The 19,405-nt window shown below is 37.4% G+C and overlaps 1 protein-coding gene across 1 annotated transcript in view; it reads right to left on the bottom strand.

Annotated features, from left to right (window-relative positions):
• The window catches only part of KMT2C (lysine (K)-specific methyltransferase 2C), a 191,567-nt gene that overhangs the window by 32,816 nt on the left and 139,346 nt on the right, over positions 1–19,405 (bottom strand). The window contains exons 24-34 of the mRNA XM_010006003.1: positions 17,615–17,734; positions 14,987–15,117; positions 13,186–13,372; positions 7,660–7,764; positions 5,983–6,120; positions 5,778–5,810; positions 5,576–5,695; positions 3,336–3,468; positions 2,865–3,079; positions 2,674–2,747; positions 7–169 (exon numbers count right to left, since the gene is read on the bottom strand). Of these exons, the coding sequence (XP_010004305.1) occupies positions 7–169; positions 2,674–2,747; positions 2,865–3,079; positions 3,336–3,468; positions 5,576–5,695; positions 5,778–5,810; positions 5,983–6,120; positions 7,660–7,764; positions 13,186–13,372; positions 14,987–15,117; positions 17,615–17,734 (1,419 nt within the window). The remainder of the gene's footprint in view (positions 1–6; positions 170–2,673; positions 2,748–2,864; positions 3,080–3,335; positions 3,469–5,575; positions 5,696–5,777; positions 5,811–5,982; positions 6,121–7,659; positions 7,765–13,185; positions 13,373–14,986; positions 15,118–17,614; positions 17,735–19,405) is intronic.

Consider the following 19,405-nt stretch of genomic DNA (forward strand, 5'->3'; position numbering starts at 1 on the left):
ATTCCTGCTCATGTTCTGATTCCCTCTGTTTTAATGGATCTTTAAACAGGTCAGAGTCAATGCGTGAGCTGGGATCAATGCTATCCTGTTGCTGCTGCCTTTTCATGGAGTCATTTGACATCTGTACTTTATTGATGCGCAAAGCAGCTCTATTATCTCGGGCTTTTTGCTGAGGAAAGATTAAAAAAAATGTAGTTAGCTTTGTTTCCTTCTGCAAAGTGTGAACATTGCATCTGTTATTCCTATAAAATCTACCATCAAATTATTTGTACAGCCTGTTTTAATCACTAAATCATTAAATTATGCACTTTAAAAGGAATTCCAAACTAGAAATACTTAATCTGTACAGAAATTCTGTGTTTAACATACTTAGAAAGAACTAAAGAGTTCTTAGCAGCAGAGATTTTCTATGCATTAGCAGTGCCTGTTCAGGCACTGGCCTGTGCAAAGACAGCATGAATCCCACCAGTTTACCTTTCAAATCACATATTGGTGTGGTCTGCAATCTGAAGAGATGAGCACAGCAGATGATGTTTGGATCAATAAAGGCCACTAATGTGGAGAACTTCAATGACAAGAAAAACACAGCCTACTCCATTGAACAGCTTCTATAGATCTCAGTGTGTGTTAAGCTAGCAGTGTGAACACAGGGTATGGGCTTATGGATCAGGAAAAATGGGATGGAAGAACAACAATTCCTCTTCAATGAGGCATTTTACAGCCATACTGACACTTCAAAGCCTCTAATGCAAGTTTCAGAGAGTGTGTTTTACCACCAGTCTAGGATGCGATTCCTTTTCTGAATCAAACCCTCACATCTGCTTTTTCACAATTTTATTTCCAGTTCTGAAGTAGGGGTTGCCCAGCAGAAAAGGCTTTAATCCTTCCCCTCCAGCACCAGTGTCACAACAGCAGAAAAACTACTGTCATTTTCCCCTGTAAGTGATGGGAATGTGCATACTAAGAAAAGTAAAAAGCCTACAGTGAAAAGTGAAAATTTGCTAACACTTCAGAATTTCAGTTCTAAGGTAGCCTTTACTCATCCCCACAGAGTGTAAGGCCCTAAGGAGAGGTATCACAGCAGCTTCCTGACTGCATAATGCCAGGAACACTAGGAACAGCTGAATGGCAGGAGTACAAGGACTGTAACTTTTGTAAGGAAGTAACTGCATCTTGCTGTGCCAATATTCATGTGTGCACTTGTATGCACTCTCCTCCTGAACATGAAGAAAGCAATTTTTGCAGCTGCTTTTTTGATATTCATCAGGAGAATAGGACTGTGTTTGTTAAGAACAATTAAAAAGAAAAGAAAATCAGTAATAGAAATAACTGAAGTGATAATTGCTTGCATAAAAATCCATGCATGTAAGTGGGTAGTGTCCTGTAAACACTACACAGAAAGAATCACCAAGATCCAATACAGCACAGACAAGATGACATAGCGGCCCAAAGGAGCTGAAGTTACAGGCCTAAATGAAAAGCAGAATAATTATGATACCTCCATGATACAAAGAAGACAACAGAAAATTATTCTTCATGTGGAAAGAGGTTTAGAAGGATCAAGAGCTCCACTTTCCACATTGACTTACCCTCTAAAAGTTGTCAGAGAGCTAGAGGAATCTTTTAATTTGGACAGCAGGAGATGATGTTAGTACAGTTAAGCTCCAAGTAATCAAAATACATGGAGAGCAAATTTGCTTACTAATGGGACTATATTAAAAAAAGGGCAGGCGGGTGGAGGATAAGAGACTGAAAACATAACCCTGCAAAATCCACAGAAATCTACAAAGTCATAGTGATCGTCCAATTGCTGTTGTGAAGAAACAAAGAAGAGAACCAGCAGAGACTGGAGATGTGACAGGAAATTAAAGAAAAGCACACTTGCTAATGATGGCTGGAAAGGTCAAAAAGACTGAACAACACAGGTTCTGAGATTTGGATGTGGACAGGCTTCAACAAGAGGTTTCGACAAAGCCTCTGAATGGCACAAGTTCTACAGAATGGAATAAATGACCACATAACTCCAGATAGCTACTACAAATCCATGCATTCACTTGACTTGGATGTGAAGAAGGTGCATGCTCTTGGGAAGAGAACCAGAGTCTTTCATGCTCCCTCCAACACGAAAGATACCAAAAAGAGTTTCCACTACAAAATGAATAAAGAGAGTAAGTAGTGAAGAGGAACAGTAAGGCAAGAACACAGGAGCTGAAGACAATGAGGAAAGCAGGGATGTGAGCACTGATGCCTCTGGAATGGTTATTTTAACAGGTGAAAGGTGCCAGCAACTCCAATGTGGCAAAAAAGAGAAAAGATTAGTGAGAGGGGAATATGAAAGGTAAGAAAGTTACATAATGATTTGTTATCCTTCTGAAGAAACTGGTGAGATTCCATGCAGAAAGAGACAGAGCAAAGAAGACTTGAGGAATGAATCAAATGTAGCAAAGAGGCAGTGGAAACCACAAATGTTCTCATCTTGGTTATTCCAAGACTGAAAAGCAAATAAAACAGTCAGAAGTATTCAGAGTTAGAATTTAAATTATCAGGGTATTCTTGGAGTAAGTGAACTTTCATTAACCCTAGAGCCTAATTTATTTAGAAAAACAAACGAAAACTTCATAAATGAAATATGTTTGCTGGAAGTATGCAAATGCAGGTGGTAGTTGTTCTTACCACATATGGAGCCCTCTCCTGCGAGCTTGCTTTCCTCCACAGTTTAGCAATCTGCTTCACTCTTGTAGCCCAGTCTGCAACCAAAAAAATGTGTTAATACAAAAGGCTTTGATGAGTCTGTTTTACATTATTTTAAATGAAGATGCAGAAATTGCTATGAAATATTTCACTTTATTCAGTAAATCACTCACCTGGAAATTCTTCCTTTAGGTTAGGGAAGTTGATATTCGTATAGAGGACAGGTGCTACTGTTGCCATTTCACCCAAAGCTTCTTCTTTTTCCCACTTAAGAGTGCTTCTTTGAGCATTGGACATTGTATCGCCTTCGCCTTCCAAAGGTGGAGCAGATGGTGCCCATGAGCTATTTGGATCACTTACCATTGGATTGAACGCTGGATTCTTATCCCTGACAAATCAGAAAAGGGTTTTGTTTTATATCTAGCTTGCTCTTATCATAATAAAAAAAAAATAAAATTAGCAAAGTGTTTTACTCTGTCTGCCATTTCAGCAGTGAACAGGCTGCAAGAATACACAAGTCTTTGTGGTGGCTGTCAAGAACTAATCCTTAAATATTAATAATACCACAGTATTAAAAACAAACAACACCCCCCAAATATATAATTATAAACAAAAGATATTTTTTATTTCCCATCTTGCCTTACCTGGTATCAGTATATGGTTGCTGTGTAATGGAGGAGAAAGTGCCCAGTCCACCTGCAGTCAAAGCTGCATGAGGGAGATGAGGGTTAGGGCCAATCAGACCATTCATAAGGGGCACTCTGGGAAATGCATTCTCTCCTAGACAGAAGAAGTTAAAATCACTGTTCTGAAGGGTGACTACTTTTAAGGTAGATGTGGAAGTTTTCAGTGAAAAAATTACATCCCACCTAATGAAAAATTTACCACTTTAAAATTTCATAATACTGACCTTACATTATTGGAAAAGACTTGAAACCAGTTTACATTGCTTTCCTACAAGATAAAGGGACTCTTTTCTACTCTAGCACATCCCTGCAAACATTTATTTTTTTGATCTGAAAGATCAGGTTTTTAAAAAAGGATTTCCAAAACTTTGCAGCAGCCCATGTTATGGTACTGCACTTCATATTGAGGTACATTCTTAAAGGCTAATGGTCTGTCATATTTGTTATACCCAGATCCAAGCAGCAAGCATGGAAGTGGTTTTCAGTCTTTGCAGCATCATCATTAGCCACCTGAATTAAATCTCTTCTGAGACTTTTGAGCAGTGTACCAAAGTCAGCCTCATTATCTACTAACTCTCTAATTTGTAACCAATGAAACAGATAAATCTAGTCAAATGATCATCTGCATTTTCTAATTAAATGTCCAGCCTAGCATTACGAAGACAGAACATTTTATTTATTTGATTACAATATTAGACAAATCTGGCACAGGCAGATTCATTCCAGCAGATGGTCTTTGCAGATGTTCCTACATAGAATTAACACTGGTCTTTGAATCCCTGTCACTTAAGTGCCATTATAGCTGTCCCAGTATTTTCTTAAAAGCACAGAAGTAGCATAGAATTAGATGCATCTGTAGGAAGACACTTCATTCTCTCATGCTTTAGGAGACTGTCTTCTCATCTATAGTTTACATACACTCTGCAGGAAGTATGGTTTGGCTTAAATTCAAAACTTAAGAGAACATGCTTTATTATAGCTGCTAAATAGACAGTTTATGGTAACTGTGAAGACCTGGCAAACAAACAGGATGGACGGTCAGGTATCTGGTTTGCACTGCAGGATCACACATCTTTATGAGAAGAGAGCATTAATTTTGCTGCCAATTGCTGAAACTTGACGCAAGCTTCCTCATTACTGAAGCATTAATCTCACAGAAACATGTGGATCATTACACTGTAACTGAACCAAATCATAAATCTAAAGTTCTGTAGCTGTGGCAGTTCCCATAGGGAGAAGTTCAACAATCTTACATAGCTCAAAAGCTGAAGTTATTTCCAAGTACTCAAGTAACTGGGAAACAGCCAATGACATCTATATTATCTTTTGCTTCAAATCACCTCATTATTTGCTTTAAACTCTCCTTTCTAAGACTTTTTGAAGTGCTTCCTTTTTATGGAAATTCATCCAACTAGGAAACCAACCATTTTTCTTCTTACGATTAATTCATTGGTGAAAGGATCTGCATACTACTTTTTGTAGTACAGAAACAGAATGGGCACTCTTTACATGAGCTCAGAGAAAATCCAATAAAGGTGATATCAAATGAGAAAAGACTGCATTTAATTATGCTCATACACACTGTTGTTTTTTTTAAAAAGAGCTCTACTGGTAAAATCAGTAACACACACAAAAAAATCAATCTGCACCTTGCTTTGAATAGAAGAGCAAGAACATGCTGTATCAACTTATGATGATTTTAGTAGTAATGAAGAAAATTAATTAGAATCTCCCAGATAAATTTGAAAATTACTTAGCCTTCACTCTGTTATTTGGATAGGCCTAGTTAACATATTGAACTGAATTCTTAAAGGAAATTAACACTCAGTAAATCACTTTTATACAGACTCCTTACCCTTGAGGAGGGAGTTACACGTAATTAAAGAGCCAAGTCAGAAGAAAACACAAGCTTTACCACAGCCAAATTGCAAAAATATGAAAGTGTCAGCTAAAACAAAAGCTCCAATATGCCAGAAAAATCTAGAATAACTGTCCCTTCTATTAACAATATTTACATGCCTGTTCATTACATACCCCCTTCAGAATAGTTTTAGGGTAATATTTCCTAAATTAACCATGGCAGATTCCACAAATGAAAACCAGCAGAAAGTAGGGAGTATCCTATTTTCATATCAGTATTTGAAAGATGAACAACTGTCCTGACCAGGCTGCTGTTTAAAAGTAACAAAAGAACATACCTTGATTGTGCAAAGGCATAAGTTGTGGTGGAGGTGGAGGCTGTGGCAAAGGAGCTGGCTGTGTGGTTGCTGGACTTAATACAGCTGTGAACAAATCTTCAACATCCTTTCCTCCTAGCTCTGCAAAAACACTTTGCATGAGTTGGCTGGCATCATTTACAAACTCTGATTTATAAAACACAACACAGATTAAAGCACATACCTGGAATTTTGTACAATTTGCCAAGAATTGCACCTGGACCAAGGAAAGACAATACAGAATGAGTAATCATCAAAAGATGAAATAGACTTTATCATAAAACCAAGTACAAATAGGTATGTAACAATACACAAATAGTAATTTGAGAAAAAGACAAAAATTCTACTTAAGTCTTCTAGAAGACCAAGATCAAGGTCAAAATAATTACCATCTGTGACCATTTTGTCTAGTTCTGGACTCAGGATTCCATCCAACTGCTCCTCACTCAGTGGCCGTGAACTCTGGTTAACATTCGTTTGAGGCAGAGAAGAAGGATCATCAGAGATGGGACCAATATCCAGCCCAGCTGAAGGAAGAAAGAATATTAAATTAGACATAAACAGTACCATGTACTGGTACAGAACAAAGAGCATCCAACTTCTTTTTCCCCCCTTGAGGTGAGCTATCACCTAAACCAAGACCTTCTAAGGTTTGAAAGGCAAAGCAAAGTAAGACATTCATCATAAAAAGAAAATGAAATCACCCACACTATTTACCTCCAGTTTACTGTACCATTTGAAGAATGTTAATTGACTAGAATGCAACTGGAAGGATGGGAAAACTTTGTTGAGTTTAGGCACACATGGCTTTGAGCGTATAGTTTTCAGTATATAGGTTCCAATGTAACTATTTTTCACATTTTAAAAACAATCATACCAGTAGTCAATATGGTTCATCCCATGTACCTTAAGGTTCACCCCAAATGTTCTTATAACACTATATTAAGTATCTATTGAAGTGCTGTTGAAGTGTAGTCAGTATCAAATAAGTTGTATCAGTTTCTGTTTCAAAACCAACTATGAATATTCTGAGTTACATCGGGCAAAGTGATTTGTTGGTACTGAGAAAACTTACTACACAAATCTCCTAACATGCTTTACAAGTCAATAAATCTCTCAAAGAAGACAGATCTTTGGGGAAAAAAAAAGAACTTTACACTTCAGCATTTAAAATATCTTTCTGTATTAGATAACAAATAAAAAATTAAAGATAATGGAACATGCTGTTCTAATAATTGTTAACCTATGTTTTACATAATGTGTAAATGAAAAGATTTGATGCTGACTGCTTCATTCATGCTTCAATATATTCACCTTGTTAAAACACTTAATTTACACAAGATACCACTACGGTAAGAAACTACACACTACTACTAGAAGGACTATTAAAATTAACAGGAAGAGCAAGAAAATGCATGGGTTTGTATCATGAAAGGTTTTTAAAAGCTGGAAGCAGAACGTTATGCAGTACTCTTAAATACAGAGTGCAGAATTTATAGGTCGTGTTAGACTGAAACACCACAGAAAGAGTGGAAAATGAAAGCACGAATTAGTGACACAGCAAAGGAGTACTAGTTTCTACACATGCAGTTCTTTCAGCTAAAGCCACTAGGAAAGATGACTACTTCTAACCATGGATCATCCATTGTTTAGATTCTTACCAAATGGGGAGGGTGAGTTCGCAACCTGGAAAGTGCATAAATCAAGACCTACAGGACCCAAACCAGATAAAATGGATGATTATAACATGAAAACAAAACAAAAGTAAAGAAAAAGCTGCATGCTGAAAAAAGCTACGCAAGTATGACAGACAATAGCAGCTACATTTTATTCTCTCTTAAGCAGCAAAGCAAAGAGCCAAGTAAATCAAAATGTTGAAAAGACGGGATTTTTTTCTTTTGCTAGAAGACAAAAAAGTCATCTCAAAACAAGCTATTCTTAAGGTATGAAAACTGTATCTGAAATCACCTAAAGCATAACCTACAGATACAATACAAAAAAAAAAATTATAATAAAGAGAAAAAATAAAACAATAAAGAATAAAGAAACCTTATAAACATACGTACCCGAATGATCTGCTGCCTTTACCAAATCATCAGAAAGTATCCCAAGGATATCATCATCAGTATTTAAGACTTCAGAAAGATCGGCTAGAGGATCATCGGTGCTACCTGCATAAGTGCAATAAAATAAAGTCAACCAGTCTTGGCATTCACACATGACTCTGGTGATACACTACTGCTTGAGCTAGAAAACCCAACACATTTATCAGGTTGTAAGGGTGTGTTACCTACTGCAAGTCACTCTGGGGTGAGTGTGCTGACCAGCATCCCCTCCCAAACAGCACTGCAGCCACCTTCACATGCTTTTGGCTGTTTAGGATTTTCTCCAGTACAGTAAAAGTGACAATGCAATCAGTCCCATGCAAGAAAGACTGATTTCAGGGGGAAAAAAAATCCCAAGAACTAGTAAGAACTTGCAGCCTCTAAGAAACGAAGGCCTATGAATGTCAAAGTCAACCAACAGGTTTTATAAAGGACACAGCTCCCAGCACATGAAAAAGGAATTTCAAAATAAATTATTAAAATAATATTAAAATAATAAATTATTACAATACATTACCAGTTACCACCACTATCTTTTGTAAAATACTTATGGAAGAGTAAGGAGCAGTAGTAAGTAAATGGAAATTGGAGATGGTATTTTTAAGACGAGAAGAAATCCTGTGACAGCAGCCAGAGGTAAAAATGTCATGTTTGTTTGTTGCCTAGGAAAAATTGGCCTGGTTCTAGCAATAAATTATTTCATATTAAATATTAAATTCTGGATATGATTATCTTCTTGACATCCAATTCATTAGAGTGAAATAAATCCAAATGGCCCAACTGGCTCTATTAACTAGTTTTAAGGACTATTACAGATGTGCAATATTTGAAGAAAATTATTTGACAAAGAAATAAAAATTGAGAGATACTTTTTCAGAAAAGCTGCAGACTACCATGACTACATGGGCAATCATTGCCAGAACACTGAAACATGAAGAGATGGTAAATATGCATGTAATTAAACAGAGAAAAGGGATTAATACAAATAATAAAATGTACAATGTGGAAAGCAAATATGGGCAGGTGGGACCAGAAAGTCAAAGAATAAGCGAATTTCAGACATGTATGGCTATCTTTCCAACCATTACAACCCAACTGACCCAGAAATGTATTTCTAGCTTAATTCAGAAAAGTCTGATGCCAAGGAATTACTTATAACATGAGGCTACTTTCGAAGCTGCTAAATCTTACAATGAAATAGAAGTTCCTTCTGCTGTTTTTCAGAGACAAGCCTTTTCTGAAAATCAGAATTTAAATTATTTTCCTTCACTTTACTATTTTTATTCTTTATTTTTTATCCTTTGTAATGTAGACAAGAGGATACCATCCTAATTAAAGAGCATTTAATGTTTGCCACTTAACTAGGTGGATCAATGTGCCAGTGCAGACCAGTCTGTTTACATGTACATAAAGAATGTGGCTCCTATTGATACCAGGAGAAATACTAAGTGTCTCAAAACCACACCACTTGGTGGGCATAGTTATTTTCATAGTTATTTTGTGCACGTGATAAAAAGTACTATGAAATGTAAGGTTTTAAACGCAACCTAGTTTGGGGGTTTTGCTGTTGGGTTTTTGTTTGGTTTGGGTTTTGCTTTTGGTTGGTTAGATTTGGGGTTTTTTTAAGATACTTGTTTTCCTTCTGGCAATTGTTCTAATAAAGCCAGGTTGGATGAGGCTTGTTCAGTCTGGTCTAGTGTAAGGTGTCCCTGCTCACAGCAGGGAGGCTGGAATCTGATGATCTTTAAGGTCCCTTCCAACCTTAACCATTCTGTGATTCTATGATTTTAATTATGCAAGTAACTAACACCAGGCACGGCAAGGTCATGTTAATGACTTTGGCTGGCTGGTAGGCATAGGATTGACTTTAGCCATTCTTTAAATTTCCTGAATTCCTACATGAAGACAAGTAAGTTTCTGGAAGAAAAAAGCCCTTATGAATAAAGCACCAAGACTGTATTAGCAGCCTTTAATTCTTCCACAGTATTTTATGTTATGGTGTTTCTCGCCAGCCCTTAGTAATGTGCTTGGGAGCAGTCCCTAAAAACTCAACTTCTAATTTGAATATAAATATATTGAATAAGCAGCTAGAAAAATCTCAGGTGGAAAGAAGTAACTGAGGAGTTTACCACCCATAGCTACAATCTGCCCATTAATAAATTCAGGCTTCAGATTAGAGCGTTCCTAACTACTAAGGCAATCAGATTCTGTAATGGCCTTCTGATGAGATGAGTAGGTTGGAAAAAAGCTACCTGCTTTCCAAATAGAGCTTCCTAAGTCTATAAAAAGGCTGAGTGTTAGTGATAGCAGAGGGCTAGACTCTGTGAACCATAAATCTCATAAAAGACAACTAATCTGAAGCATATTTTTACATTTTTATTCTGTTTCTTTCCTCATTTTAATTCCATGCATGCTAAATATTATCTTGGAAACAACTAAATCACTTTAGTCAGCTGCTTCAGATCAGAATCAATAGCTGGTTGACATCTGCTGTCAAACAGATAGCTCAATACTCCTCATTAATTTGACTCTTTCAGAATGGAGATGAAAATGAAGACAAAGCAAAAAGGAAAATAATTTGTTTGTAATGCTGGATCTCTAAGAGAGCAGAGTTCTACTACTATCTTGCGATCCTGATTCCTCCAATGCATTTACCTTTATTTATTTATGAAGTTCTAAAAGAATAAAAATGCTTCTCCCAAGACTGCAGCCACCCTAAGATGTTTAACCACACAACAACATATCTAGTTATAAAACGTCACAGCAGCATTTTAATCAGTTGCACACAGACTCAAATGACTCCTCTCATTTTATTTAGGAAGAATTTCTTTAGCATTCTCTGGAGACCTTACTTGATTTTTTTTCAGCATCCTGAGAAAGAATACACTAAACTTAAGCTATTTTAACCTAAAGGAAAGATCAAGTGGCCTCTTTTACACTAGAGACATCCAGGTCAAGAAACTCAGGAGAGATGCGGACAGTCCTCAAACCACTCCGGATGCAACAGATCCCAAACACCACCTTCAACTTTAGCCATTAACAGCCAAGGAGATCCTGGATATGTGGCTCCCAGCATGCAACACTTTGCACTCTGCTCTAGCACTGTCTTGGAAATAATCTTGAGGACTGGTCCCATGCAGAATACTGTGGAGTGTGCCACACGTGTTATAAAAACATGGAAAAAGTGAGTCTTGTAACTGCAGAAAAACCTGCAACCTCTTTGCCAGATGGAAATCTGGACTTGGAGCCTAAGGCTCATTTTAGTCACAGTTACCAGAAATTACTAGTAAACAAAGGACTCCAAAAAATCCCCTTCTGGCCAGCACTGCCAATCCTCATCACTATTGTAATCTTGCCTAGCAAAAGCTTCAGCTACCTTTAGCAAAGCTCCAAGAATAAAGTCACAGAATGTGTCATTGAAACACAATGTCAGTTCATGAGAAGACTGAACACGCTGCTGTTCGACGCCTCAGCAGCCCTATGCACATGGTGAAATGCAAAGCAGACAGAGTAACTTCCTCTTTAGATGCTTGAGAGCACTCTGGAAGATGAACAGGTGTATCTAACCCTTCATCCCTGCTTTAAGCAAGTGGAGGTTCCAAGAGAAAAACATCCTCCTCGTGGAAAAGACTTGTCCAGTTCAGCAAGGACTCTCCCAGGAGTCAGCAATCCTTGTGAGAAATGGCACTGTAGGAAAACAACAGTTGGCAACAATATGGTGCTAACAGGCCCCCAGTGCAGTGCCCAAACCAGGTCATGTTGTTCCTGCTCCAAATCAGGTCTGCATCAAAATAATGAGAATACCACAGGTGCTCCTGGACACTGTTCCCACCTCCAGCTCCTCTGCAGTACCAGCCAGGAGACAAGCTGGGACCATTCCTAGCTCAGCAGTTAGACAATTTACCAGAGTCTCCACCACTCAAAATTAATCTGGCTCTCTCACATACATGAATGCTACTGCGGAAACACAACTGTGTCCCACAAAGTCACAGTGAAAGAGTTAAGAAGAACTGCACTGGAACTGATCAATACTGGCAGATGACTTCACCCACTGGCGCTCCAACTACAACAAACAGCTCCGTCTGGACACAATTTTGGCCAGAAATCTGAACAGTTGAGACACAATTGTTGAGAACACTCCTACAGCCAGAAAGGACTGTGCTTTGAGTCTCTTGTATACAAAATGGGACAGCAGTTTATCCACTAAAACCATTGCTAGCTATTTATTTATTGTCACCTCATTATGATTTATTTCTGAATTTAAAAAGAGGAAATTATGAGGTTTTACAACTTTACTTATTCATAAAGAACAGGGTTTTTAAAAATTCCTTTGGAAAAATAGATCATTAAATTAACATCAAGTTAATTAATCTCTAAAACCTTATGCTGCCACAATACATGAACATTAATGACTCCAATTGTGCAGTTGGACAGATCAGCAAAGACTTATGAATCTGTATTTCTCTGGCTTCAAACGAATGCTGGAGTGAAAAAAGTCTGAGTGAGTATATTTTCTTGTAGTGTTGGAAGGAATGAAACACTCCACTTGCAGGGTTTCCCCTTTGGGGGGAAGTTAACTTTTGCATTCTCTAGTACTCCCAATTTCAACCGTACAACAATCAATGTTTGATTATGATGTAGCTTTTTGCTTTTCATTTACCAGATTTTTACTAAGTAACAATCACAAATAAGCAGCCTTTCTTCAAATGACTCTCTGGACATGGGAAACTATATCAATGTGTGCAAACATTTTTAGATGGAACACCTTATGAGGATGAGCTGAAACACAACCCACAAATTAACCAATATACACAAGAAATAGTAACAGTTTTTTAAAAAATACAGCATGGTAAGACGCCTCTAGCCAACTGCACATGCTACAAGACACGGAGAAAAAAGTAATTTGGAGGGGACAGTAAGGTTTTCACTTTTAATTGCTCCTTTTTGTGAAGCTGCCCATTCAGCAACACTTCACAACCCCCTGGCTAATTGCAAAACTCTCAGCAGTAACTTCAGTAAAGTTTTGCAATAGCAAAGATTGCCCAGGGGCTACAAACTGTACCTGGGAAGGGCATTCATGTTCTGAAAGGACATGGTGAACCAAAAATTCCAAGAAGACTGGCAACCTAAAATAATCTAAAACATTGAAGAAAATAAAAAGTTGGATGATATTCATCCAACTAATATTCACCAGACTACTAAAAATATCTTTTAATTAGAGTACTTCTGTCTTCCTCTATAGTCGATCTGTATGCTTATTCTTACATAGATTTGCATTAAGCATCAATTGTTGTGCCACCCACTGCTCTTTCTGAAAGCCCTGGAGCTGAATATTACTATTAATGTAGCTTAAGCACACAAGGACAGTTAATATACAGAATGTTGAAAAATACATCAGACAGACATTGTGAGAAAAGAGTGGGGAAAGCCCCAGTTGAAGTAACAAAATCAAACTTCTGAATTATCACTAACTTTAGCTTTGTATACCTTGAGGTCCCAGTTTTGCCTGAGTTGGAGCGGAGGTTGAGCTAAGAAGGGGGTCAGATGAAGGATCCAGGAAACTGGTGGTCAGATTTGTTTTACATGAGAGTGGAAGTGATTCTTCAGGTAGATTTTCTAGGCTCATCTTGTTTTGTCTACTGGTATCTAGCAGATCTTTCCCAAAGAAAGCTTCCTGCAAAGAAGACAAAATGATTCAATGTGAGAAGAACCCTCTACCCATTGAAAAAGTTAAGTAAATAGCAAAGGTAAAATTAAAAGCCTATGATTACTAGAAATACAAAAATGTAGTCTCAGTCTGACATGTCTTCCAGTATGGCAGTCATCTCTTTCAGGCTACGAGGAGTGGATATGGCAGGTAAAACTTACCTAAGATAGCTATATTATTAATATTTTATTATCAAATTTCCACCTTAAATTATACAGAAAACATATAGTCTTCTTATGTATATGTGGCACAGACACTATACAAACACAGTGTTATTATAAACCACAACTTTTTCAGTATTTAAAATACTTCTTGCACAAAAGAGGAGAACTGAAGAGGGGGAAAACCATGGAGCAACTTGGCCAAGGCCACACCAGAAGTTCCTGAAAAACATGCAAGTGCACTGTGGTCCAAGTTCTAGAATGACCATATGCTAAATTTCAGCTAGCAGAAAATCACTGAAATGCCAAACTGCAGTAACAACACACCTGAAGCCATTTAACCTACACAAGGATCTTAAAACATTACACAGGAGCTATTACTCACCTATGCCTGAGTACTCACTAATTCAACATCAACCTATCACATTTTCAAGTCAACATTTATTCATTTCGTAAGATTTTTTTTCTGTTTTCAAGTAGTCTTTAAAGGTACAGTTGATAAAAATAAAGCTAAAGGAAGATTTTTCAGTATCAGTTATTCCAACAAGAACAGAAGAAGAATCTAAGAAATAGTCTGTGCTTTACAGGTGTAAAAACTGTATTAATAATATTTATTTTATCCTTATTAACTCAAAGGAAATGTTTCTTAAGTATTTTCTTTCCAACTCGCTTCCCCACTTCTGAAATACAAATTATATTTAGAGAGATTGTTCTGACTGATAATTCTTTGCTTTCAATCCCAGGAAGTTTGGTGAGCATCTACTGGATAAAAGTTTTCATTAAAAAGGTGGTTGAGAAGAAGAGCAAACCAAATAATGTTCTCTGTGAGAGACATACATTAACCAGTCAGTTTATAAACTGGTTGAAGGTACTTAAGTTGCTCAATGACCATGAATATCCTGGCTATTATCCATGAGTGCTACCTCTTATCTGTTGGAGACATCACAGAATTAATGAAAGGAAAAAACAGAGATTATTGTGGTAGGAAGATGAGGGGCATATAAAAATACAAGACTGTAGAAAAACAAGTTTACCCTATCAAATAATGTTCTGTAATCTTCTGCAAACATAAATTAGCATGTTCAGGGAATGGCATGATCAGGCTAAGACATGCTACATAGTTGAATGCTGAAAACATCAACTGTCAGTTCAGAGAGAAAAGAAAGGCTTCATTCCCCTGTGCCTCCTCTCTCAGGACAAGGATCTATACATTGAAAAAGAACACCAGAGGAATGGAGACTTAACATAATACCCAGCTTTCTGTACAGACTTATAAATGTTCTTTACAGAAAGCTATTTAATTTGAATGATAAATTTAGACTGAAAAGAAACATCAGTGGTTTAAGTGAACTACAAATCAACACACACAAAGAACAGGTTTTTTAATAGATTTACACAAGAAGTACACCAATGTCTTTACCTGCAAGTAGGCAGGAAAGGTTTCTTCAAGTTTATTTTTCTTTTTTCTGTAACGCTTCTTTATTTTCTCAGTACTTTCAGACGCTGGGGTAGACTCCTCAACTGGAGTGTCTGGCAACTGTTCTGTCCAACCTAAAAAGTAACATTCAGGAACTAATAAGTAAAATACTCTGTGTCTTCCTCTAAAGGTACAGGGGTAACATGCCTAATGCATCTTGCTGCCCACCTGGGTGCATGGGTTTACTGAGTATCACTTTAGATATGTTCTAAAGGTGGCTTTTACCTAGTCAGTTCTGAACTGCAACCTCATCATCTGGGCTCTGGCAGTCAGAAACACCATATGTGGTACTAGTCAGAGCACTATGTTGTTGTACCTCACTGGCTGTAGATACGTCTTTAACTTTTGTATATCCAAGCCCTCCTAAAAAATTGATAATTTGAGAGAAATAATACATGCCATTCACCCAGATATTTCAATTTACTATCTCAAAAATAATCCATGGTGAGATACATATTAATCACCTTTCATTTTATACACTAATTTGTCTCAAAAGTAAAAAGATATTTAAAAAAATCTGATAAATTAGTCATACAATTAATTAACTGGTCAGGAAAAGAAACCTGTAAGATCTTCAATAAAAATAACACATTTATTCAGCTATCATATTCTTAAGTGGCACTGTTTTTTCTAATAAAAGCAAAAGCACACCGTGTTCATCAATCATTCAGTATTTTATTTCAACAGACTAGGGAAAACACAGTAGGTAAAAGCAGAACTTTAAAAAGTACTCTACTTCTCTTTTGTCCAAGCTAATTACATGAAGTTAATGACCTTGGGAAGTTATTTTAAAAAACATATTATTGTGGTAGTAAAATCAGCTATGCTTTTTACTTAGTGATCTCTTGTACCACATTCAGAGGACAGTGAGGAGAATGAGCCTCACCAACACTGTGGCCTCTGCATTGTTGGAAAAGAAAGCTTTGCAGAGGCAAGAGGTGGAATATGACAAGAGCAGCAAAAAACTGGGTAAGACTGAAGAGTACGGGCAGCTGAGAACAGGCTCTCAGCAAGTAACAATGATTTAAAACATACAAAGATTATTCTGAGTTATTTTCTTAACAAGCAACTGTGCCTAAGCAGACAAAAAGAAGCTCAAACTTTTAACTGCAGAATACTTGTTAAAGAATACAGCTTTTTAACAATATGCATTGTACTGTTACTCAGAATGGGGAACTAATATTTTACTTAAAGGAGCAGATCTCTATAGAAATGGAAAACCTTAAAGTAAAATTTCCTGAACCAATGTAGTGTAGTATACTGAAATACTATTTGCAGAGCAGAAAAACATAGCTATAACACTAATTGTAAAGAGAAAGCAAGTACTGAATAGGGGATCAGGCTACCTTGCTGCTGGGTGGAACTACTGGAATAAACATTCACTGGCTTTGTGAAGCAGTTCCACAAATGCAAGCAAGGACAGCATCTAGCTATTAGTTTTTAGCACTGCCTGGATACTGCAGTAAAGATCTGGTCTTTACCACATTGTACAAATACAGAGCAAGAGACCAGTTTGGCTCTAGAACAGTCATGAACTCAACTAAACAGTCAGGAGAGAATAACTGAAGAAATCAAAGGCCAGACTCTTCAAACTGAGATGGTATCAGCCAGTTGCCTCCTTCTACTGACTTTCTAGGGAACAGGCTCTGAACTAAGCACATTCTACATCTCACCTTCATGATACCTCAATCTTTTCTACATTACATAATGTGAACATATCCAGATGGATGAAATAACTTAAGTCTAATCACATATAGCAAGCAAGAGAACAAGGCACTTAAGCAAAATCTGACTTCCTGTCAGGTGCCCAATTTACCAAGCACTACGATGTCAGAGGCATTAGAATGGCTTTGCTATGAGAACAGAGACCAGAGGATTATTCTTCCACCCTGGAAAAGCCAGTAACTGATGGGGGAATATGATGCACATCTAGACAACATGTACGTATTACAAATTAATAGGAAATTATATTTTTAGAAATAATTTTTCATCACAGAAAACACAAGGGTAGCTTATGAAGCTCTCAGACACCCAGTTTAAAATGAAAAGGAATTATTTCTTCATGCAGCAGTAGTGTATTATTGAACTCACTACACAGGATTATCCAGAGCAAAAAGAGATAGATAAAAGTATCAGACACTTTTGTGGAACGTGGAATTCTGCTGAAAATTAAAACTGATGGTCCAGAAGACACCTGTGGATCAGGACTACCTTGGCAGGAAGGTGTATAAGAAAGAGATTGCTCTAAATGTACCTCATTTCATACACTTCTTTCTGTCTTCTATTGGTCAAAGATAGGCTGAACACAGCTTTGACACAACAGAGCAGTCCTCATAATCCTCACTATGTATCTCCCACAATAGCCTGCAATTCATTGTTTCAGTTTCCCCATAAATCACTGGCTCCGCTGAAATTATTAGTATGCAGGAATGAGTATTTTCAGTTTAATTAATAAAACTATCATGACAAACACAAACAATTTTCTCTCTGTACCACATCTCTGGCATTGTGTGTTGATGAGTTTATTTTTATCGCATGAAAGAAAATTTAAAATCAAGTTTCTGCACTTACCTTCATCTCTGCCAGGCAACTGCTCAGAAACAGATCCAGAAGAATCTTTCCTGGAGAGAGATCTTTTAGTCTTCCCCTGCCCTGTACGACTTCTCTGACGTACCATAAATCCACCAATACCTAACCAGGAAGCAAAAATTCAAATTTATTGATTAAAACCATGTTTCAGAGTAAGAAGCAGAGTCAAAATTATTCTGCAGGTAAAGGGAACTACTGCATCTGTAGAGGTCTAAGAAGGAAGCTGAGATATCCGAGAAGTTTTTATTCAGAGTTTAACGAAACACTTCAGAATGTTCATGTCTGGGTGGGTATGTATCTAATTATCAAAAGGGATCAGAATTTTTGGACTGTAAAACATCCACAATAAGTTTAAATTACCAAAAGTGGCAACTTTCAGATGTTGGTTTTCCCCTCCCCTTGACAAGCTGAAGAACTGCTAGAATTAGAAGTCAATCTTCCAAATGAAACGTATTGAAGAACCTTAAGGGATCATTAAGAAACAATTTACTCTAGAGAGCCCATCACTGTGCCTGATGGTACTAGAGAATATATCACAAGATAAAAAGCTAATTAATCCACATGGTACTGCCTAAAACTTCAGAATCCTTCACTAGAGATTGACTGCAGTGCTCCTCACCCTTTACAGTTGGTGTGTACATGTACATGTACATGCATGAGATTCAGGTTTGTTTCCTTTTTCAGCGAACTTGCGAAAACAAACAGATGGCTGCTCAACTCATGATTCAATACCACTATGAGCAAATGAAACTCTCTTCTCTTGAGGTCCCAGCAGCAGCAGTAACTCCCTTACTGATGTACATAACTCACAGAGAAAAAGCAAATCTGTAAAGTGATGTGGGTTTGTACCACCATCTCCACAGGCTGAGCCCAAGATGGAAGGTTATATACACATGGGTTAGACCTGCTGAGACAGGGCTCTTCCTCAGCAGTGTGGAAAACAATGTGGGGAGGGTAAAATGTGGTGGAGATCTGCTTAGCTACTGAGAGAGAAGCAAGAGAAGCCACACCATACTGTAACTCCTGCTTCCCTTCCTTCCTTCTCTGTATTCCTTTCCTTCACCTCCCCAATAATTTTGCTGCCTCTGTTCTCTTCCCCTGCTATTTTCATAATCAGAGGATATGGCCTGTTACAGCAAGCAGGAGGTGTATGACCAGCAAGAACAGTATCTGTGACTCCAAAGACTACAATCAACTTCTTAGCCACAGTATCAAGAGGCTGCATAATGAAGCACAAACCGAACACACAACACAGTTCTCAGACATAATAAAGGTGTGGGATACAGAGGCTCTTCAAAAGACCAGGCAGTGCCTAAGCATAACTTATTATCTTGGGTTCAGTTTTAGCCCTAATGAATCAGTGCTACTTCCTACAGGGCCACTTAAGTGCCTCTAGCTTCTTCTGCTTGGAGACAGCTCAAGTGTTTCTGCATCCAGGACACACAGCTAAGCCACAGTCAAGGTAATTAAGAGGCAACCATACTAATAAATTAATAAATTAAAACAAATTAATTCATCCAACATGAAAATTCATTAAAATTCACTGTGAGAAGTAATTTGCAAATATTTAGTAAACCAAGAATTTCAGAAAATAAGTTACCTACCAAAAGGTTCTATGAAGTTCAGATATTGCCAGATATACATACATACACATACAAAAACCCTGCCGGTCACCAATTATATAGATACAGTGCATTTTAAGATTGAATACAACACACAGATTTCAACTAGTAACCAGTAATTGTCAGCATACTAAGGACAGGCATCCTGCTG

Source organism: Chaetura pelagica, unplaced genomic scaffold, assembly GCF_000747805.2.
Source record: "Chaetura pelagica isolate M959 unplaced genomic scaffold, ChaPel_1.0 scaffold199, whole genome shotgun sequence".
In the NCBI taxonomy this organism is placed as follows: Eukaryota; Metazoa; Chordata; class Aves; order Apodiformes; family Apodidae; genus Chaetura; species Chaetura pelagica.